The following is a 24,761-nucleotide window of genomic DNA, read 5'->3' on the forward strand; positions in this document are numbered from 1 at the left end:
CTAAGCCGAGACGAAGGCAGTCCCCTTCACATCGGGAAAGCTGCAAGGAGGCTGTTCGGTGCGGCGGAGCTCCGCAACTAGCCGTCCATCTTGCGTGGCAGCCAAGCCACGCCCCCCAACTGTGTGAGATTTTAAACAAGCTTTTGTTCATTGATAGAATAGTGTAACAATTTTAATTAATTGAACAGCAAAGATTAATTCATTCATTCGAATGAGGAACATGAAAGTAATCAATGTAAAAATGGCTTCTTTTTACAGTGTACAAATATTAAAAATTAGGCTCATTTTCAAGTGGGCTTTCACTTGTGGAATACTGTGGCATGCAAGTTTCAAACTACAGCGAAATACACACCAAAACACACTTATTTTTCACTTATGTGCATGAATAACTAAAACTATTCTGATTTATTAGTGGTCTCTTGTACATTGCTCCTTTTTCAGTAAAAAATTAAAACAATGTATTTATACATTTGAAAACATTGGACAAATGTCTTGGACTACCATCTGATCCACCTCCATCCCTCGCAATCAGATGCTCCCATGTAAGCTTTTTCATACCTGCCAATTTACAAATAAATTTCAATGTGTGAGGAGGAGCAGGGCCTTGAGGGGGCAGAGCCTTGTGAGGCACCCTTCCCCTCACCAAGTCCCCCACCACTCCCTCCCAAAAAGGGTCATAGAGGCTGCCGCCGATGTCTTGGGTGTTTTAACACCTCTTAATGGACATCGACTGATAACAGCCACCAAAGACAGGATGGAGAGCCACTTTGTCCAGCAGTTAGTTTTCAGCTTGTTTTCCCTGCCACCATTTGATTTTGGCTCTTCACCGATGTGACCGTGTGCGTTTACTGACAAAATATCGATGACAAAATATAGAATGCAAAAATATCGATGAAAAAATATAGAATGCAAAAATATCGACTCCTTAAACAGGTAAGTACAAAAATATACAGACATAAAATACTATTCCTACTCCAGTGAGTGCAACAATAGGGAAAGTGTTGGATAGCGGAGAGGTAAAAATTACTATTCCCACTCCAATAAGTGTAACAGTAGGGAAAGTGTTGGATAGCGGAGGGGTAAAAATTACTATTACCAAAAATTACTATTACCTTTCTGTGGCATTGCCGCCACAGAAAGGCATGCGGAGTCTGCTTGGGGGGCCTGCTGCGGGCTCCCATGGACTCCGGGGGGTGGGAGGTACACATGGGGGGTACACAAAGAACAACGTGGCAGGCACCGTGCGGTGCCTGTCACGTTGTGGTTTGAAAAGCAAAACATGCATTTTTAGCATTGCGGCGGGTGGTGCTTTCAGCACCGCCCGCCGCAATGTTAAAAATACGGGAAGCGCCCGCCACTGTGGTGGGCGCCTCCTAATTGCCCCAACGAGACCCAGGCCCTTATGGTGGGCGGTCCCTTTTACTGTGAGGATGGCGGGCTGACAAAATCTGCCCGCCATCCTAATGATGCCCTACATGTGCAAATAAAGAATTCTATAAAATACTCAATGAATTTCACAAACCAAATTGTCTAGAAGGAACTCATCCTGTTACTCAAGATTTCACAGACAAACTGGCAAATCATTACATGGACAAAGCAGACACGTTGGACTCGTACTTAAAACAGAAACAAAGCACCAGCACTAACCCTTGTACAAAACAACAATCCAAGAATGCTCTAATCAAGCCTCTCCGTTCCTTCCAACACATCTCACACAATGGATTTATGGACCTGGTCAAAGCAATCAGGCCTGCCGGCACCCCTTCTGACCCCTGTACGCCACAAACTTTCAAGACAATTCTTTTAACAACCTCTGCTGCCACTCCAGTAAGAAGAATCATCAAAGATTCCTTAACTACTGGAATAATTCCAGAAGAACTCAAAAAGTCATACATATGCACTTTACTGAAGAAAACAAACTTGGACCCGCTGAACCCTGACAACTTCAGACCCAGTACAAATGGACCTTTCCTGGGCAAACTGATAGAAAGAGCCGGGTTCACCCAGATGTCACAATTCATTGAAGAGAATGACATACTTTCAGACTTCCAAACAGGATTCCGTCCGGGAAGAGGCACTAAATCTGCCCTCCTTGCCATCTTGGATGGCCTAAAGAATAGAAGTGACCGCAACGGGGTTATGTTATGTTGTTATGTTACTTGATTTCTAAAGCGCACAACTGCCCCAGCAAAGGGGCGTCTCGGCGCTACCAGATCTAAATAGCACATAGCCCACAAAGGTTGTCGCAGAGGAAACTAAGCCCATAAATTATACTGAAGAGAAAAAGAAGGTTTTGATGGCTTTTCGAAAAGCGAACAGGACATCCATACCACGGATATGAACCGGCAGAGAGTTCCACAGCTTGGCGGCCAGATAACGAAACGAGCGCCCTCCTGCCCGGCAGAGTTTAAACCGCGGGACAGTCGCCATGTGTTGTCCCTGCGAGCGCAGCTGTCGCCGGGGAGCATACAGGATTAGAAGATCGCCCAGAAGCGCCGGGCCGCCAGATTTCAGAATCTTAAACGATAAACACAGGGCATTAAACTGGATCCGCTTATCAATCGGAAGCCAGTGCAGCCCCTGAATAGTGGCCCCAGCCGGGCACCAGCGGGGGAGACCTACCAGAGTTCTGGCTGCAGAGTTTTGGACTCGTTGTAATCGCTGTATCTCTGCATCTCTGCTTTATTCCCCGCCTCGGTGGGTCTCGGGCTCAAAAATTCCACGGAGTTGAAAATTCTCGCTCTGGTGCCTACTCGACTCACGGGGTCACACTCTGCGACTCTGGGCAATAGCTTGCTTAATCTCCACTACGGCCCCTCGCGGCGGGATGCCTGGCTTTCACCTTGTGGATACCTGGCCGGGGTATCTCACAGGGGAATACCAGGACGGGTTCCCTAAGCAAGCGCCTTGAGGCCCCTGGGTTAAAGTGCGCTATATAAATCGAAACACATTTACACACACATTTACATTATTAGCCCCCAAAAGCAGAGAGCCAGCATAGTCTAGACGAGAAACTATAGTAGACTGCATAATAAACTGTCGTACTGCTGGATCAAAAAAATTCAAGAGAGGTTTAAGACCCCTTAACAAGCCTATACAGGTGGCACCGACTCTCTTTTTTTGGTTTTGTAAATTGAGCATGGAATCCATCCAGACCCCAAGATTCTTTCCCACTGTCTTAGGCATGGGCATAGCACCGAGGGGCGCTGGCCACCAATATTCATTCCACAGAGCAGCAGTAAGACCTCCGTTTTACTCGCGTTTAGTTGTAAGCAATTTTTTGCCATCCATTGAGCCACTGCTGTCATCCTTTCTCTGAATCTAGTGGCCGATATCGATGGTCCTTCAGCTAAAGTGATAACAAGCTTGGTGTCATCGGCATAGGACACCATCGTGAGGTCCCATTTTTTGCCACAGCAGCCAAAGGCTGCACATAAAGATTAAACAGTGACGGGCTCAATGCTGAGCCCTGTGGGATCCCCTGTCCGATGGAGTGGGATTGAGAGAGGAACGGAGGGGCCGACACACGGAAAGATCTCTCAGTCAGGAATGACCTGAACCACTCTAGGGCAGTTCCGGTGACCCCTGCAGCCTCTAAGCGATGGAGAAGGATGCCATGTGACACCGTGTCAAAGGCTGGGCTGAGATCCAACAGAATCAGCGCTGCACTTTGACCAGCATCCAGGATGGTCCGGAGATGTTCTGTGGTAGCTAGCAGGGCCGTTTCCGTGCTATGTCTCGATCGAAATCCATTCTGTGACGGATCCAGAATATTATGGGAGCTCAGGAATTCGGATAAGATGTTATTGACATGGGCTTCTGCTATCTTGGCCACCCAAGGAAGAAGGGAAATTGGTCTATAGTTCTCAGGTTTTGAGGGGTCTAGCGTGGGAGTGAAAGTGACTCAATAAATTGGGACGCTGCACTACTTCTCTTGGACCTCTCAGCTGCCTTTGACACGGTTGACCATGGCACTCTGAAACAAAGACTTTATGAAGCCGACATAGAGGGAACTGCTCTAGACTGGATCACGTCCTACCTTCGAAACAGAACTAATGTCATCCATACCCCACATTTCTCGTCCAAACCATACTCCACAAAAGCAGGGGTCCCTCAAGGTTCTATCATCTCGCCCATGCTTTTCAACATCTACATGAAGTCATACCAGTATTGATCGATAAATTTCACCTCACGTGCTATAACTATGCAGATGACACGCAAATACTCCTTCAACTGGAATGCCCCAAAGACAATGGAAAATCACCAATTTTCAGCTGTCTCAGAGCCGTGGATCAGTGGATGACTTGGAGCCATCTCAAATTGAATGCTTCAAAAACTGAAATACTCACGCGTGGCGATTGGAAACATTACAACCCGCTTGCCGCATGGCCTGATGAACTGGGATCACTGTCTGAAGTATCGAAGGAAGTAAGAAACATCGGAATGACCATGGACTCCAAGCTGTCGATGAATGCCCAAGTGGCTAAACTAGCAAGATCAAGCTTTGCTACTATAAAAACGCTGCGACTAATTTTCCTTCATTTGGGATTTCCACACAAGGTCCAAGCTACCATCTCCCTTATTCTGTCCAAACTCGATTACGCCAATAGCCTCTATCATGGATCACCGTGAACGACCATGAAAAGACTACAACGGATTCAGAACTCGGCTGCCAGACTACTCTTACATATCATACCGTGAGACCACATCACCCCTGCCTTGAAAGCCCTGCATTGGTTACTGGTTGCCAGAAGATCCACGTTCAAGCTGCTTTGTATCACCCACAAAGCAATACATGGAATAGGACCACTCTTCATCAGGAATAAAATCACCAAACACATTCAACAATGGAAACTTCATTCTAAAGGAGCATCTGGCCTCAAAATCCCACCAAACAAGAAAAAACCATGGGTGGCACATCCTTCCCTGTTCAAGTAGCCAAACTATGGAACTCTTTACCCCCCAACATAAGGTCCACCGACACCACCTTATCTTCAGAAAACTACTCAAGATTTGGCTCTTGCCCACATAAGCACAATACGCAAACAGAAATTTACTGCATATCCCTCTATATATAAGCATTTGTTCTCACTATAGATATGTACCTATCTTTGTGTTTTACTTTGTATAAACATTTAAAATAATTATGTTGTTAAGAGAAAAAAAATATATAATAATAATAAATAAATAAAAATCATCTTTGGTCTACATGTACATACTTCCATTGTGCATCTATGTACATTCCATGTACTTGGATCTGTGTGTCTGTTACTTTTCTCCTGAAAAAGCATATCCAATGCACTACCCTATTTCTCATCCTGTGCCTTTATCAATATCTTTAATAAACATATACTAACCTCATTTATGTATCTATATACTTTCAATGTATTTATGGATCTATATATTTATCACTTTCTTCTAATTTAGCATTTCCAATGCACTACCCTATTTCTCAACCCATACTTCGCTCAATGTATCTTCTAGCCCAACCTTCTGACTCATCTCAAACGTCTTTCTACTTCTTCCAATGGACTACCCTATCTCTCATCCTATATATCTATCAATACATCCTCTATATCCACTCTCTCATTTATCCCAAACCCCATACCACTACTATGATCACCAAAATAATCCTTTCTAGACTCTCTCCTACTCTACCCCTCCTTGCATCATCTGACACCTCTTTTTTACTATACCGGTCCCCTAAAACAAACCCGTCTAAACTCTTCCCTCTGACTACTCCCCTCCAAAACTCCTTTTTACTAATCCAAAAGCCTCTTCCTACTGCTAAGACCTAAAAAAAAAACCATCACTCTTTTATCCCCCCACTATCCTTTTCAATCAAAATTAACAGACTAACATGTTCACTTCTCAAATTCCATATTCAACTATACTAATATACTACCCAAATAACTGAATAACATATCTACTACTCAAATTACTTCATATTTATACTATACTAATTTTCAACACTAATCCTTTATGGGTTCCGGAGTGGCGTGCTACTCGCCAGAAAATCGCTTCAACACCCATCAGGGGTAACAAGTGCTATATGAATGCAAATCTTTCTTCCCCTTTTATACCTCCGCTATCCTTCTTAATCCACCACTGAAATTACTTCATATTCCACCATATTAAATCACCACTAATCCTTTATAGGCTTCCTGAATAGCGTGCGTCAACAAGCACTATTTAAGTACAAACCTTTGTCCTCTTCTATCCTTCTGCTATTATTCCAAATCCAAAACAATGACTAACCTATCCACCACTTAAAATGTACTTGCATGTTTCACTATACTAATTCAACACTAATCCTCTATGGGTCCTGGAGTAGGGTGCTACTCGCCGTAAAAGCACTTCGACTCCTCATCAGGGGTAGTAAGCGCTATATAAATGCAATTACAATATAATACAATACATACATTTAAAATATATAGTAAAATACATAACACTATTTACGACATCGATATTTTAAACAACTATATTTTTGCAAACGATATTAATGACTTCCGTACTTTTAAAAACAATATTTCTTACCTTAAAATCTATATTCTTGACCACGATATTCTTGCTGTCGATATTTCTGACTCCCGATATTTAGGAATCGATATTTCTGTAGGCGACATTTCCAACTCGATATTCTGTCTGCACACCGACCGTGTGAAGGGAGAGAAATCGTCTGACACACTGTGACAACTTGTGAGTTGGCAGGTCTGTTTTTGCACATTTGGTGTGTACAATTTTATGTAACACCAGGATTTAGGGAACCCCTATAATTTTAATGAAATTATGCCCTGGCCAGCATCCCCCGCCAGAGAATTGTTCCAGCACCACTGATGTGAGTAGAAGGTATTTTATAGAATGTAAATAGCGGGTGTGTTCTGCAAGGCAGACCAAATGTGTGTGTTAGAGACAGCAGCAAGGAAACTTGTTATAGAAGGATGACTGTTAATTACAATAATGGAAAGATAGACTTGGATAAAAACCCGAAGTATCAATACATACTAAGTCGATGCACGGGTAATTAAACATAAGATTTCTATTCTTGCTTTTGTCAGGTGCGAGTCCAACGACAGCTTTTCTGAAGCAGAGTGGTATTCTTATTGATACCAGGGGATTCATTCCAGTGAACAAGGTAGGAGTTAACGCCATATGGTTACTTCATTGATATGAGCTCTTTCGAGTTCAATAGTATTAGTCATCGACCATCAACATGTATGAATGTAAGTCTACCTCATAAGTTGGTGGCCCTGCTTTGACATACTATATAGGGTAAATGGGCATGCCTCTCGTGTCTTGTCATAATTCCGGAGTTGGGTGTGCAAAGACAATAGTGATGAGCCCCAAATGCAGATTGTCAACCGTATCCTGTTCTGTGGTGCTACCGCCGATGGGATCACTGCCGGGGGGGGGGGGGGGGGCCCAGTAGCTTTGTCAACAAGTGGAACACTTATCACTGTCCGAGGGCACCAGTCCAACTCTCTGCAACAGGAGAATTCTCTATCACTAACAGGGGCATCAATGTAGACTTCTTCTGGAGGAGGATTCTACCAAATGATTTGCAGGGTACTTCTTTGTGGCCTGCTACTGTAGGGGGATTTATTATTCCAAGCAAGGGGTACCACTGCATGCTTTACCCATGGGTTGTTTAATCACAGGAACAGACAGTCCTGCTGGAACCCTCACTTACAGGAGAAGTACATCCCACTTGTTGCAAACACCCCTGCAATCTATATCTGTAGTAGGATTCTGTGTCTCTAGATGAGACCACCATAGAAGTCTACTCCTATGGAACATTCCATTTAACGAGCGGGGCACCATTTTAGCCCAGTGAACCGCAAGGCAATTCCATATTACTGAGAAGAGGCCACAACTCGACCCCACCCATGCGAACGGATACAACAATATTTGAAGGCGACAATAACCCAATTCATCAAGTGTAAGAAGAATGCATCACAAGAAGGAGACAATTTCTCTAGCCCTCACCTACATGAGGATTTCGTACAACTAGAGGAGGGAAATCCCCTAGCCATCTCAGAAGAAGCAGACATCACCCCTTATTGGTGGCAACAGCTATCACCCGTAAAATGAAGTGGACGCCACCTCACCACCACTCTGTCGCACGAATGAATCCACATCAGACATTGGATAGGAGATCTCATCATAGTGCGCTACAACAAAGAATACAAATTCCAAGTAGCGCAGGTGAAGTCCGATGGCTAGTCCAAAAGGACATATATAAAATATATTTGCTAATACATAGGTTCGGAAAATCTAGACAATTGTCTGTCTTTAGTTGAGAGTATGAGATAATTTGATTAATTACTTCTTGTGACATCATTTGGTTGAATTTAGAGTTAATGCTTTTGTCAATGCTTACGGTCACCAGTGGCTCTGACTCCAATCTGACTCACTCTTTTTTCCAGATGATGCAGACAAACAGCCCGGGGGTGTTTGCAGCTGGCGATGTGGTTACATTCCCTCTCGCTTTTCGGAATAACAAGAAAGTTAACGTGCCTCACTGGCAAATGGCACACATGCAAGGTGGGTGCATTTTACAATCCCATTTTTGGAGCATATTTTCTAAATAAGTGGCCCAGAGGGGCAATAAAACATGAGCATGAAAAGAATGCAGTGGGTGGTACGCCCATTGTTAAACTTGAAGTGTAAACTTGCATATTAATTTTGTACAGTTTTCGAAAACTGATTTTACTTTTGGCAGAAATGCTGCTGTGTTGATAAATGAAGAGCTGCCAGAAAAAGTGTTAGACTGTATTTCTTGAGCAGATAAAATCTCATAGGAATTTTTATTGGATATAATTTCCATACTTGGATTTTCAACCACATCTAAAATATGGACACCTCAAATCAGTTTCATTAAATCAAAATTCAGTATCACAGTATGTTGAATAAGAGGTTGATCATGGCCTGCGATGTTATAATGAAGGATGCAGTCTAGTGTTTGGGGGTGGAGTCGGGGAGTTACAGGAAGAGGAGGAGCAGGAGCAGGAAAGAGTTAGTTAGGAGAAGGACGGGGCAGGGAGCAGACGTGCATAATAAAGGCTCCTTTAAAGCATCACCACGTGCCTGTCGTAATTGTAGGGACGACACTACAGCTGGCGACGAGGATGGGATGGTGTGCTATGCCACTGCCCGGACCCTGGAAACGAGTGACCCCGTCCTGTGAAGCACGCGCAAGAAGTCGCGGTTGCGACACACGCGCCCTGAGTAAACGCCGCTGCCGAGATTGCAACGGCCAGCGGTGAATGCACGCAGCTCTGTGACTGGTCCGTCGTGTGGAGCAGAACTGTGGCAGCACCGTTGAGCGCTGAAATCGGGAGCAAAAGAAGAACAAAGCCGCTGCCGAGATTGCAGTGGCCAGCGGTGAATATCTACAGCTCCGTGGCTGATTGGTCACGTGGAGCGAACTTCGACAGCGCCGTCGAGCGCTGAGATCGGGTGCCCACCCCAGATGCGCGATATTGTGCGGGACTGCTGCCTGGAGCCCACCCCGATCTTACCTTCCGCCTTGAGGAACATCGGCTGCTTTGGTGAGTGCTGGTCGATGGAAGTCGGGACCGGGGAGACTGAATGAAGCCAAATCTTGTGGGAGACGAGATTTCCATAGCGCCGGCCATTTTGAAGTCAGGCATTGGCTCCCAATCCCCATCAAAAACACAGAGCGGCCATCTTCAGGTCAGGCCAGTGAAAGTTTGTTGCAACAAGCACGAGCAAAGGCAACAACAAATAAAACAAACAAGCACAAGCAAAGGCAACAATAAATAAAACAAACGAGCACAAGCAAATGCAAATTAGCACTCGCCAGTGGGAAGAGAGAGAGAACCAAGCGTGAGCAAAGACAGTGGAAAAAAGAAGCACAAGCAAAGACAACAACACATAAAACAAACAAGCACAAGCAAAGGCAACAACAAATAAAACAAACAAGCACAAGAAAAATGCAAATTAGCACTCGCCAGTGGGAAGAGAGAGAGAGAACCAAGCGCGAGCAAAGACAGTGGGAAAAAGAAAGAAAACAAAATGTCGACGTCACCACACAGGAATGCCGCAGGCCCAGCTGCAATTGCACCAAATCAAACAACCAGAACAGGCGTCGCATACTTACGCACCCCAGAACCACTTGCCCTTATCGCTGGAGGAGGAATGGGCCTCAGGTGGCAGGAATGGTTCGAGGACTTCGAGGACTTTATGCTAGGATCAAAGGTCACAGATGATGATGAAAAACTAATTGCCCTGAGCAACCTGGTTGGGAAAGAGGCCTGCAAACTAATCAAGGAACTGCCGACTGATGAGACAGGATCATATACGAAAGTACGTGATGCTCTGAATAAAAAGTTCTTGCACAAGAAAAATGTAGACTATGAAAGATATATTTTTAACCTAGCCTGTCAGGAAAAAGAAGAACTAATGAGTACGTTCATAACAAAACTTTGACGACTTCCCGATATTGTGATTTTGACAATTTCTCCACAGAGGATGCTATCAGATTACGAATCATCGAAGGATGCCAGTCAGAGACCCTCAGAAGGCGTCTCCTACGGAAGAGTCATACTTTAGATGAAATTGAAGAAATGACCCGAGTCCATGACCAAGCAGAGGAACATGCCAAGAAAATGGAGGCGGACGTGCTGAGAAACGAGAACAAGCATACCGACTAATAGCCAGTACTACTCGCAGACACTCTCTTGAGAGAGGGACGACGGACAATCAGACCCACTTCCCGTCAACACTATACAGGACACAAGCGCCATGAGTCAGGCCGTAGGGACAAGAGGCGGGAACGTCCACTTAAGTGTTATCGGTGCGGATATGATTTTCCACACACGGATGCCTGTCCAGCGCTTGGACAGCAGTGTCGAAAGTGCGGACAAGAGAACCATTTCAAGAACGTCTGCGGGGACCATTGTAAGGAAAGACCGAAGGAGACAACAAGATCTTCTTGCCCCGTCACAACGCAACATCATGCAAAAGCAGTTCAGGACCGTCAAGGGTCATCCTCTGTTTCCTCACACTCAAGCAGAGAGTCTCGCAAGTCGCAATGGATGAGAAGATCGCTATCCCGAGAGTCAAGGTCAGCATCTCCGGTATCGCTGTACAGCTATGAACACGTCAGCATGGTCGCTGATCCGGACCAATTGAAGAAATACCCCAGATTGGACATTCGTGTAGGAAACCATGCTACCACATTTGTACTGGACAGTGGGGCATCACTAAATTACATCCCAGTCACTGAATACAAGAAAATGCAGCCGTCACCTGCCCTCAGCCCGGCATACATCCGAGTGTATACGTAGATGTAAAAAAAAAACCCTCCCATGCCTTGGAAAATTTGCAACCACTCTCACACACAAAACCATGTATGTGCCAGCCAACAACACCACAGGCCATCACCAACAAGCAGTGGAAGATGAAATTCAAGAGTTACTGCGAACAGACATCATCGAGCGGACAGAAGGCCCAACCCCTTGGGTTTCACCAGTGGTAATTGTGCCGAAGAAAGGCACACCAGGAAAAGTGCACCTGTGCGTGGATATGAGGGTCCCAAACACCGCTATCGAGCGAGAACGTCATCCAGGACCTCACTTGAGAGATATGATTTCATCCCTAATGGTGCCCAAGATTTCTCCAAGTTAGACCTAAACAAAGGGTACCACCAGTTAGAATTGCATGAGAAATCAAGATATATAACCACCTTCACCGCTCATCTCGGACTGTTCCGATATAAGTGACTCAGCTTTGGAGTCTCGTCTGCTGCGGAGATTTTCCAAGAAGCCATCCGCCAGACCATACATCACCTACCAAATGCGCTGAATTACAGTGATGACATATTAGTATACGGTGCAAATTTTCAAGAACACGACAAGGCACTGGACCGGGTGTGCCACGCCCTCCTTGAAGCCAACCTCACACTTAACAGGGAGAAGTGCGAATTCCACAGGTCCACCCTAAAATTCTTTGGACACGTATTTTCAGGAGCTGGGATGAAGCCTGATCCTGAGAAGGTGATAGCTCTAAATGACACCAAAAGCCCACAAGACGTGAGTGACATAAGATCTTTCCTGGGAATGGCGAGTTACTGTGCATGTATATTAAAGACTATGCTACCATCAGTCATCCGCTACGTACTCTTACCAAACAAGGGCAGCCATTCATCTGGACTCCACAATGTGAGCACACGTTCCAGGAAATCAAAAGAGCTGTTGAGTCAGCTGACAATCTGGCTTACTTCAGCCCCAAAAGAAAGACAGAGATCACCGTTGATGCCAGCCCCGTCGGGTTGGGTGCAATCCTAGCTCAATTTGACCATGACACGGATCGGAGACACATCGTGGCATATGCCAGCAGAAGTTTAACGGACACTGAAAAGGCCTATTCACAACCAGAAAAGGAAAGTCTTGCCGTTGTGTGGGCCTGTGAACACTTTCCCATTTTTATATATGGCAAGCATTTCACGCTTGTAACCGATCATCAAGCACTGGTTACCATATTCGGAAATCCCAGGGCCAAAATGCCACCTCAAATTGAGTGCTGGGGATTACGCTTGCAAGAGTACACTTACACCATAGTCCACAAGCCTGGAAAGTCAGCCAATCCGGCCGATTACATGTCAAGACACCCTCAGGTGTCGCATGTGTCGAAACCATCCCTGGCCGAAGAGTACATTCACTTTGTAGTGAACCAAGCCAGACCACCGGCGGTTCCCCTGGAAGCTATATGTGAGGCTACAGCCCAAGACGTCATCCTGCAGAAGGTGAAGCGCCGACTACAGACCAACAGTTGGCGCCATTCCAATGAGGATGAAAGTGAAGATGCGAACTTCCGACAAGAGATGCAGGCATTCAAACACGTGAGTGAGGAATTATCGGCCACTGAAGAGGGACTCATACTGAGGGATCAACGCATAGTCATTCCTATGCAACTCCGTCAGGGCGTAATCAATCTTGCACATGAGTGCCACCGAGGAGTGGTAGCCACTAAAAGAGCGCTCAGAGAGAGAGTATGGTTCCCTTTACTGGACCAGATGGTTGAACTCACTTTAAAGGATTGTCCTCAGTGCCAACTTGTGAATCAAGGATATCATCCAGCCCCTCTCCAGATGTCAACATTACCCAGTAGTGTATGGCAAGAACTCGCTCTAGACTTCTATGGACCCCTTCAGTCTGGAAAATACGTCTTAGTTCTCATGGACGAATACTCCAGATTCCCCATAGCCCAGTTTGTGCCGTCCACTAACGCCACCAGCACTATTGCTGTTCTGGACGAAGTCTTCGCTGCATGGGGTGTTCCGAAAGAAATTAAGACAGACAATGCCCCCCATTTAATGGCCACGAATTTGGGGAGTTTGCGAAACATCTCAACTTTAGGCATCGCAAAATCACTCCCTTATGGCCCCAAGCCAATGGAATGGTGGGGAGGTTCATAGCCACGCCAAAAAAGACATTCCAGCAGGCTACCCTCGACAAGAAAGACCTTCAAGCGGCGCTGAATGAAGTTCTGTGAGCCTACCGCACAACTCCACATGCCACTACAGGGAAATGTCCTGCCACACTCATGTTGGGACGACCAATTAGGACACGTATACCTACCTGGGAAGGTGCGTTACTCCCAGTGTCCTCCAAGAGTGCACACGAGGAGCTGGTCGTTGCTGATCGTGAGAGCAAAAACAAGATGAAGTCCTATGCCGACGCTCGGCGGAGAGCTAGATCTCTGTCCATTCAGGAAGGGGACTGGGTGCTGGTCAAGCAGGAACAACAAAAGAAAACAGACTGCAAGTTCAGAGCTGAACCTTTAGTAGTCACACAACAAAAAGGAACCATGATAACCGCAGAATCAGAGAACAAGAGAATCACACGAAACGTCTCACACTTTCAACGGTGCACTCCGGCGGTTAAAGATGCCCTCAGCAAAGTGATTGAAAGACCGATTAAAGAGAGGTCTGAAACTGACTTTGCAGCACAGATGCCTGAAAATCAGACAGAAGCTGAATCCGGGAATGAAGATGTGTTCCTGCGGCCCAAACGGACCATCCGCCGACCTGTACGGCTGATTGAAGAACTATAACCAAGTCAGAAATGTACTTTCTTTTGTTTGTTAAGAAAGGGGGAGATGTTATAATGAAGGATGCAGTCTAGTGTTTGGAGGGGTGGAGTCGGGGAGTTACAGGAAGAGGAGGAGCAGGAGCAGGAGCAGGAAAGAGTTAGTTAGGAGAAGGACGGGGCAGGGAGCAGACATGCATAATAAAGGTTCCTTTAAAGCATCACCACGTGTCTGTCGTAATTGTAGGGACGACACTACATGCATGTGTCGAAAACTATTAATTTTATATAAGTATGTGAACAATTGTTACAAACAATTCACAGAGACGCATTAAAAAACTTAACAAATTGTGTTTGGTGCAAAGGGTGCAGAGACAGAGGTGCACCTAGAAAGGAAAGTGGGATCTCTATAGAGCTGTATTACAAAACAGGCACAACAACAGTGATGCTTAGTATTTGGAGATTACATAATAATTCACAAACAACTTGATTTGTGCACAGAAACTTCCAGGGGTTGTTTTATACTTTGTTCCCCTTTGTGCATGTGCACCAACTTTGCGCACCCCTGGGGCACAATGGTATTATAGAAGTGTCCGCTGACACTTGTGTTCCTTCTTTAATACTGGTAGCGCTGGTGCACATGCAGCGCCAGTTCTGTTGTTAGAGGTCGGTCTCTAATTGGCACCTCATCTAGTCTGTTTACTCTTTTGACATGTATGATGACAACATACAGTTTGTATTTAAAGTCTCTGAAGTGATACTTGTGTCATCAACTTTGAGGCGCCAAAATTGCTTAAAACTGGATAGTGACAATACGGAAATACTACATACATTAGTTCATACACTGTTCATACACTGTTCTTGCAGGTACCTTTTCCGTTAAAAGTCTTTGCGAGATCAACCTATGCCCACTGACTGTAAAAAACTCAGGGGTGCAAATAGATTTATGACTGATTCTGGTTTTATAGATTAGCCCTGTTTTTTCAACTTCGTCTTCTCAGAAGCATTTTCTATTTCTTTTCCTGTTCCCATAAAATTCTTATCATCAATTTTTTTTATAGCTTTCAAATTGATTGCTGCTATACAGTTTTTCTGGGCATAATCAAGGCTTCCCTGCAAAGGTCACACTGATAGAAAACGCAGACAACAGATTGGTTACTGGGTTCTCCAGACATGACCATTTAAACCCTGTCTTGGTTGTCTTGCAGTTGTTGATGCTCTAATTATCAAATTAAGAGGGTTGATGCACAAGATCGGAACAGTCGGAGTCTTCAGAAGATTTAGTCAAGGGCTAAGAAACAAAACTGCACGAGACAAGATTCCAAGATCAAACCTCATGGGCACATTAAAAAAAATATATGATCATTACAAAAAGCAAAAAGAAATGAGTCAGTTCGGGAATTAGCATAATAAAATAATCAAAGTTTAATTCTACAAGACGACTGACATTAGGTCAGCCTCTGATGAAAACCCAAGGAAAGGCTAAGTACGAATCATTAAACAGACATAGAGTTAGCTCAGTAAGAAGGTCGAAAGAATTCTGGCTAATCTCCAAAATACACCGTTTTGATAACGTTTCAGGATACAGTAGCCAGACACATTTCCTGGTATGATATGACTTAACAGGGTTGGACTAGCACAGTTGCAAATTCGCACACTAATCTTTATTTTGGTAAACATGATACTTTTAGAAACACCTACTCCCCTATGCATTTCAATGATTAAGTTATGGACAACTAATTAAGGAAACAAATTGACAGTGATTCCCATTGTATTCTCTTAATGCATACATCTTCGCCTTTTCTTCACAAGTCTTGTGTCAATGGATATCAGTGCGTTTCTTCTCATTCTTTTGCAGGTCGAATCGCTGCACTGAACATGCTGGCACAGGGCATGGAAATCAACACAGTTCCTTATCTCTGGACAGCTATGTTTGGAAAGAGCATTCGTTATGCAGGTAATCACAGAGTCTCCCAGTTGCTCTCAAGAGTGTGTATGCAATGGTTTGGCTATGTCAAATTTTCTCAAACATATCATGCCAACATCCTTTGACCATTGACCCAAGACAATACATGTAACTGTGGTTTTAGATACATCTCCCAAATTTGTATCCCACAGTTATATATAAATCATGATAGATTATAAGAGTGTGCCTTTTTTCTTCTGGCAATGGGCTTTGTAGAGTTCACCCAAGTGCAGAGCGCAACATCCTTGCTTCCATGACACTTGAAAGTGATATACCCGCCTTTCCCTCAAAAGCTCTAATTACGGTCACCAAAAGAGTGACATAACTGATGAAGTATCTAAACCTCCTTGAATACATTATTTTCTAATTAGAGCTTCCATTCTAACAGCAATATGTTTTGTTTTTTTGTTTCCCTGGTAATATGTACTCTATAATTTTTGTAAAACCACTACTGTTTAAAATTAGGCTGATTTCATTACATGAGAAGTGCTTTTATTTTTGCCCTTTCTATTTTCTTTCTCTCTCTCCCCTTATCTTGTTTACTACATATAATTGTAACTATTTTCCTGTTCTACCTTACTATTATTATTCAAATGTTTTCAGTACATTGTTATTATATTATATTGTGAACCTGCTGCTTGTTATTTACCTTTTTTCTACTTAATGAACTTTACTTTTAAAACTTTAAAAAAGAAAAGGGTGGCATATTTATTATACCTGACATATTCCGAAACTGTTGGGATCAGAATATATGAGCTGTGATAAATAGATAAATATTACCCAGTTACGATTACAGTGCTTAACATGGGGCATGACATGTAGACTTTTGTCCTTACTGCCTAACAGTTTAATCAGGCAATTTTAGCCTGCTACTTTTCAGTAGGTTTTCTCTTCTGAAAATGATGTTGGGGAATGAGGCTGATCATGCGGCTTGTAATTTCGATAACCAGGCCTACTGATCATATCGCAATTAATCGAGCCTACTATAATCGGGTCCTAGGTATCCACTCAACTGTTAATCATCAGCATCCCTGTATCGTCAAAGAGTTAGTACTCTTGGATGTTGGACCACATAGGGCATTGAAGTCATTAGTTTAGCATCAGAAAAGGTACAGCATTGAGAAGATCAATGAATCAGTTACAAACAAGAAGGTTCATACAGTGGTTACATCTTACAAAAGGACTGCATAGTTTTATGGACTTTTGTATAAAGTGAGGACAACAATCTTGATGCAAGGGTTGTTCCTGGATTTTTGAAAATATCAATTCACCACAGTACTAAGAGGGCTTATATTACAGTCTGTAACTACAAACCAAGTGAGCACTGTACAAAGATGGGTGCATAGGCATGGGCAATGGTATTATGCGATTTGTGGTTGTGGTGTTTTCAGAATAATTATGAGTTTACCCCAGTTGTTGTACAATCTACCATCTGCTACATAATTTGCAAATTGTAAAAAGATCTGTCTCAAATTAATCAAAATGTTGCTAAAAAAAGCACTGCATATGGTAGACCCCCTGCAAATGGTAACTGGTTATCTTTAAATTGGTCACTGTTGTATTAAGGTGTAAAACGGGTACTAATGAGAGACACGTTTTGCACAGACAGCAACAAAGTGTCTTCAAATGATAAAATAGTTAAATAATACTAGCACAACATGGGCCACACTTTGCTACATAATTTGCCATGCTGCATAATGTAGTGAACCCTGATCTATAATTTGGGCCCACATTTCTGCTTAACTTCAGTGGATCTGTGAATAGTGGAAGATTATAGAAGGGACCCATGATCCATATTGTTTCTTGCTGCTTAGATGCCACTTTAGAAGGAGGGTCTTCGGTTCCCTTCTGAAGCGCAGGAGTGACGCATTCCGTTTGATCAGGGTTGGAAGGGAATTTCAGCCCTAAGAATTGTAGCTTGGTGTCTTGTAGTTTTCATCTTTTATTTTATCAACTGTAGCCTGATGAACTTGCTGCTTTGGGCATTCCCCAAACCACCAGAGATTTTGATGCTCTTGCCAGATATAGGGGAGTGCAGGAGTATACTGCTTTGTAGTGGTGCAGAAAACTTTGAAGGCAAAGATGGCTGGCACATTTATTAGAGGACAGATGCAATTCTGTTACTTTCCCTGAGACCGTCAATCAACAGATAGCATTGTGAAAGGAATCTTTGAGGGGTCATTGCAGTGTAATGGTTCCGGTTACTTGGGTGAGCTGACTATTAAAGCATTCTGGCAATGCCAAATGGCCTACAAGCTATGAGCCTACTTTAGGACTGGATGAAACAGGATGGAGCCAATATGTTTGAAAAATTATACTATGATTTGCACAGTTTGGTCCCATTCTTTGCAAACTTTCTTTGGCGATAAACCTCAGCCCTCAAACCTCATGAAGAGGGAACAGCTTGTTAACAAAGCTCCCTGCCTCCTGCAATGTGAGGCTGATTTTAACTTGTTTGAAGTTTTAGTTCTTAGTCTGGCTGGGAAGCAATGTGTTGGCTCTCCTACAGGGATTCTGTCTTGGAACAGAACTATGCCTGGGATCACCGAATGTCAGTATGTAGGGACTGAGTCACCATACCACATCAGTACCTATGGGCCGAATCCTGACTAACTCATAGTGCCTTACCTGCCCTCCTAACCTTCCCGGAGTAAGAGGTAAATTGGCTCTCCAGAGCACAACACTCTAGTCCCCTTAAGGAATCATGGTAGCAGATCATCACCTTTCGTTCTCTCACTCATGCATGTCCATAATAAACAAAGATGAGACACAAGAACCATTTATAATATTTATAGAAACCATCTTGCTCTATTATAAAGCAACTGTGCTGCAACTTGAAGACATACGAAACTGAGTAGTGTAATCAGCATTACAAATAGACCCTACACAATGAAAAGCCCCATAATGGTTATTGATATATCATCCTAAGCCTAGCCTCACTACGTAAGCACAATGATATATCAATGATCTTTGAAGGTGGTACTGGGCCCCATACCTGGGATTTGCAGTTAGCTTGTCTGCATCTCAGATTGCACAGAGCTTGCGCGCCCATTCAGTGTCCTTTCTTCTGCTAAAAATTCTCCTCTCTATTTTCAAAATGTTAAGTTTTGGCTTATATGATAAGAAATACCATGCTTGAAAACAGTAGCTGAGCTGCGTCTCTCATTATGTCTAGGTGTTAATGTCCAGCCACAGAGAATAACAGGGCACAATGCTGTTTGACCTTGTAAGAAATGTTCAGACTGAAGCCCAGCAGAACTGACAAACAAAACATGTGCAGCCTATTTCTAAAATAATAGTGTTGCACAAAAACAAACATATTACTTTGTAAAGTGTGCAAAGCAAAAGCGGCCTACAACGTGTGCAGTTAGGCTAACATAGGGGAGCACTACAGTGGACCCTATGGGGTACTGACAACACCCCCTCTTTGGTCGGTACATTACCGTAAAGACTAACTAATTAAAAAAATTGAAAGCACTAAGCTAAGCAAGTTCGAAGCTTTGCGTGTAAGCATGTTCTAAAAAAAGAATTATAATCATATAAGAAACCTAACATGGCATTTTTGAAAAGGTAACCAAATTAGAGTATGTTGGAGGCATCCATGAGGTCTTTCGCAGGTTCAAAAGCCAATGAATCAAGAATGGATTCCATCTCCACAGACAATGATTGGTTGACAGCCTAGTTCACCAACTCCAGGGAACAGACATGATCCTCCGATTCATTCGATGCTAAGAAAGTAACCGGGCAATAGTTGTTAACAATCCATGTGTTGAAACACTTGGTTCTGATGAAAGAAGTGGCTCATAGCTAGCATTCTGTAGAAGCAATATGCCCAAGGGACAACTTTGGAAATAGGTCCCTAATGAACTCATCTCTAGGTCTATGTCCATGGGAGCTGGTGCCCAGTGAGCCTGGCAAATATCTAGTGCCCATTTGAAGGGGCACCAGAAGCAGTGAAACAGGGGTTGTACACTGGTAAACCTGGCAGGTTGGAATGACAATGACCAATCAAGGTCCATTCCTGTAGCAACAGGATTCCAAAGAATCGAAGCATGCACTCAGTGCACAGCTGGAGTGGTGGTAATTCCAGTAGGCTTGCACACACAACATCCATTGCAGAGGAGCAAACATAGGATTAAAATGCCACAAATGAGGAATAACATCATCAGGGAACCCCAGATCACACTGGAAAAAAGGGACTGAATAAAAGCTGGTATTATTCCAAAGAGTGACTGGAAAAAGCGAACTAAGCTGGAACCCACAACTTTAAAAAAGTGAGCAAGGTTGGCAGTATTGGATGAATTAAAAATGTGATGAACTAATTCACTGAAATGTAATGGGAGGTTAGCGTTTGACAAGAACTGTATCTCACTGGATGTCCTTGTGACTTGTGATTTGAATGTTTCTTTAGCAGATGTTAGGGCTACTTCCTTTTGAAACAATAGTGCTTTGGTTCTGCTTAACTTCTTGAAATCTGCCTTCAAAGTTCGAATGGAAGGCCACAACTAACTATCCATACCCCCTTGGGTGGGAGGGAAGAGGATGTTGTTACAGCAGGAAACTATCCGGGAAACCGATAAAATGTATGGGATTCCAGCACACATCCCGCAGCAGTCTTGATCACTTAACATTAAATAACTCCCATTTGAAAGGACCATAATAAGTGTGATTATTGCAGGAGCTAGTATGCCTTTGAGTGTTTGCAAATGAGTGAATGCCCAACAGAAGAGTCGCATTCCTTTCCAGTAAGAAAGACCTCCTTGTTGGCACATTCACAGCGTTACAAAAATGGAAATGATCATAGTTACACCATGTATTACCCATACAGTGGAAGTTCTTTCTACAACAGTGAAAGGGAGCTGTTGTAACTTCTCAAGATTTAACATTGTGTAGAACGCGTATTTTTTTGTCATGAGTAATTTTCAGATTGAAGGGCATGACCAGGTGGCTGTAATTAAGGTAACACCATGGGACAAGACCTTTCATAAGGGTCTGAAGGGCCCAGCTAAACTGCATGATGTATCTAAGCTGACTCTATCCATGGTACAATGTAGACATGTCACTTTGCATGATATCTATAACAGGTGAGGTGACACAATGTTATTCAGAATGTAAATGTGAGAAGTCAACGTATTAATACTATTATCAATAACAGCAAGCATTTTATCTAAATTATCTTGATCAATTTGTCTTAAACCTGCAGCAGCTTCAATTTGGGGCAATTTCTAAACTTCATTATTTGTAGCATATGGATCTGTATAAAAAAAACCTTTAGTACGTGGTCCAAAAGGACATTAGATAGGTCCATATTTTCCAAAAACAAGAGAACTCAAAGGTAGATAAGGACCTTGGGTAACAGTTTTATATTATAACAATGGTCCTTAAACAAAAAAAAGTGGATAGGATAAATATAGACTAGAATCAGTACTCTATTGCGAGTGAGCAGCCGGACATTCAATTTATTGAGTCAATAACGTCAAAAACACAAATAAGAGCACATTAATATAGTGGGACACAGTCCTGCGTCCTACACGAACACATGACAAGTACATTAAGACAAAGACATTCAGGCAAGACAAAGGTAGCTTGTGGAATATTAAGCATAATTGTTGTAAAATTAGAAAAAATAGTCAATGCACTTCTTTTATTACATTGGATTAATGTACATACTGTTTACATTAATCAACAACGTTTCAATCCTTTTAAAACAATAGTAGGATCATCATCAGGACATTTAAGTTACAAGCCTGAATTGTAAAAGTGCCTTGGATTTACGTGCGGGAACACATTAGGCGCACGGTGTCTCGGAACGAGCCGAAAAAGCCGCACAATGGATGGATCTTAACAAAAGCTGGTGAGAATCTGCTGGCGTTTAGGGATTATGTAAGGTATTAGCTCACGGCAAGATGGCGATGCACGATGTGCCATGGGAATTCGAGACTGAATAGCTGGGATAACCAGATAGGTCCTTGTCCTCCGATAGGAGGGAAAGATGTTGTTTCACTTCAGATAGTGTTGAGTGTTCCAACCATTGTTGACACAATTTCCCCACTGAATAGGTAGTAACAATTCCTAAGTGCTTGGATTGGGAATAACGAGGGCAAGTTAGCTAGCTTTAAACCCCAGTGTGGAATAAAAAAAAAAACGTGCATGGCAACCATTTATGTCTGATGGCAATAATAACCACCCTTGAGGGCTTAAAAGGGTGGTGTTAAATGTACCATTCTGTAATATAATATCAAGGTATTCAGCAGTAAATATTGGCAAACGTTGCCAATTATCAAATCAGGCAATTGAAGGAATCTTTGGTGCATTCATACCTTTGATTTTGGGTTATCCTAGACACTTAGGGGCCCATTAAGATCTCGGGCGGATCGCCACGGCCCGCATGGCGGTGGCGATCCGCCTGAGATCCATCCCCGCCCGCCAACCAATTCCCCCCGCCATATTACTATGACGGGAGGGGGACCGTGGTGGACGGAAAGACCATCCACCGCTTTTCCGCCCTGTCAACAAGTTGACCGGGCGGAAAAGAGTTTAATATGGTGGCGGTGTCTGTTAGACACCGCCAGCCATATTATCATAGGGGCAGAAACATGCCTTTCCGTGGCGGCATTGCCGCCACAGACAGGCATACGGTAATTGCTTGAGGGGCCGTTGCGGGTGTGGGGGATGCACATGGGGGGACCTATTGTACCCCCCTGCAGGTCCATGCACAACATGGCAGGCACCGCGCGGTGCCTGCCATGTTGTGCATGGAAGTGCACAAAATGCCTTCCTAGCATTGTGGCGGGCAGTGATGAGTGTCCCACCTGCCACAATGACAGGAGTGCTGGATGCGCCCGCCACTGTAGCCTAATGGCCCCCACTGGACCCCGCCCTTATGACAGCCGGTCCCATTTTCCAATAGGATGGCGGGCGGACTTCCTTATGACCCCCTAAGTCTGCTGAACTGTGTCATTTATAAAAATTATTTGAGATGGGAAAAGGCTAAAAAGAAGGTATCCATTTCCTGAACTTGCCAAGGTGTGGTACCACAAGTGGACTTCATGTCAATTGTATCTTTCCAATAATCGTAGCCTTAGATAGCCAGTTGTGTGACAAATTAATTTGTAAATATTAGCTAAGTTTGTGTGAGCATGTATTTTTTTGGTGGTGTAGGAAAAAGTTTAAAATAAAAAAACTATGGATCTGAAGTGTCATATCCTGAAAAGTATGTAAATGTATCTTTAAATGTTTTGGAAGACCCTTGTTGGAGAGTTGAACAATGTTCCCATTGTGTATAATTACAAATGGTGTGTTGAACATTAGCTCAATGCAATTAATGATGTCCATAATGGTGGTAACAGAACATCTCAGCATAGTTAGCGAAGTTAAAATAAAAAATTGTATAATATTCCAGTACCGAGAGCATGCAGTTTAGTTTCAACATCCCTGTCATTAGAATATAACTCAGGTACAATTACATCCCCCATAGAAACCCTAAACATATATGGTATCTGCGGGACCTCCATAGGGCCGAATATGTTGTTAGGAACTTTATCCCAAACAATTCCATGAGTTACTGGAACAGTTGAAATTCTCATGAGGGATAAGTCTATTTTTAGGTTATGTGAAGAAGAGTTGGGGTGCCGACACCCCATCAGCCAGTTCTGTAACAGAGCATTCTGGAAGATAGTGGCCATTAATCAGAAAGAAGAAAAGGTCACAAATCCAATCCACAGGAATAGAAAAACCAAGGAAAGTATTATCTAAACATATATCCCAGGTGGGACCAAATAAGTGTGTTTTCAGCCATGAAAAGAAAACACAGATCTGTGCATCAAGTAGAAGTCTAGAAGAGATGAACTATTGAAAGAGTCAGAAAGAAAAATCATCTTGACCCACATAATACCCAGAAGCAGTAAATCGAACAACTTGGGCCTCAGTTACTGCAGCAGGCCCAGAAAAATCCGTAGAGATGGATCTGAAAAAGTGGATCTGTATAAAGGATATCTGCTGCAAAAGACGCAGTACTAAGAACAGTACCCACTTCAGTTGTGCTGTGTGCAAGTGTAGTGGATTCAGGAAACAAGTGTAGTGCATTCTCCTGCCCTCAGCTGGGGAGACACGGCTTCAGTGTTGCTCACAAGCTCTAGAGGAATTTCCTGTATGGTAGCAAGAGGAGTTAGTGAACTACTAAGGATGCCTCATGGCCTACTGGTGAGAATCAGCCACTTGATGTAATTTGATATCAATAGAGACAAAGTCTTTGTCTTTAGAACCAGGAAGTGGTGGCAAGATTACAGTTCCTGTACCCTGAAGTCCAAGTACTGACACTGGTGTTCAGTATGATGGGCCAAATTCCTTCTTCACCGCCACCTTCTCCAGAACGAGATCTCCAATTTTTGGAATACAGCCAGAAGTTTCAGGTTGCTCCTTGATTTCAGTAGAGGCAGATGTCTTCAACTGCTCATTGCATTGGCTGTAACAGAAGTTCTGTATATCCTATAAGACAGCACAGCAATCATTTACGTCAAACGGTGTGGCTTGCGCCACAATGTCTGCACCGTCAAAGTCGGGAACCCACGTATTGATGCCAGAAGGGATCTGGTATGAGGTCCAGCCACCCAGAAATCTTTTGGGGATATTATTCAGCGCCTGTTGTACCACATAAAGGTGGTGAATCCAACTGCGTCCCTTGCCTAATACTCTAGCTGTTAAGGATTGCTTTAAGTCACTGTTCATCCTTTCCACAACAG

The 24,761-nt window shown here is 43.4% G+C and overlaps 1 protein-coding gene across 2 annotated transcripts in view; it reads left to right on the forward strand.

Moving 5' to 3' along the window:
* The window catches only part of AIFM3 (AIF family member 3), a 392,572-nt gene that overhangs the window by 262,575 nt on the left and 105,236 nt on the right, over nt 1-24,761 (forward strand). For both annotated transcript variants that reach the window (XM_086943319.1, XM_086943318.1), the window contains exons 15-17: nt 7,059-7,135; nt 8,427-8,544; nt 15,913-16,011. In XM_086943319.1, coding sequence (XP_086799445.1) covers nt 7,059-7,135; nt 8,427-8,544; nt 15,913-16,011 — 294 coding nt within the window. The remainder of the gene's footprint in view (nt 1-7,058; nt 7,136-8,426; nt 8,545-15,912; nt 16,012-24,761) is intronic.

Source organism: Lissotriton vulgaris, chromosome 11, assembly GCF_964263255.1.
Source record: "Lissotriton vulgaris chromosome 11, aLisVul1.2, whole genome shotgun sequence".
Taxonomy (NCBI): domain Eukaryota; kingdom Metazoa; phylum Chordata; class Amphibia; order Caudata; family Salamandridae; genus Lissotriton; species Lissotriton vulgaris.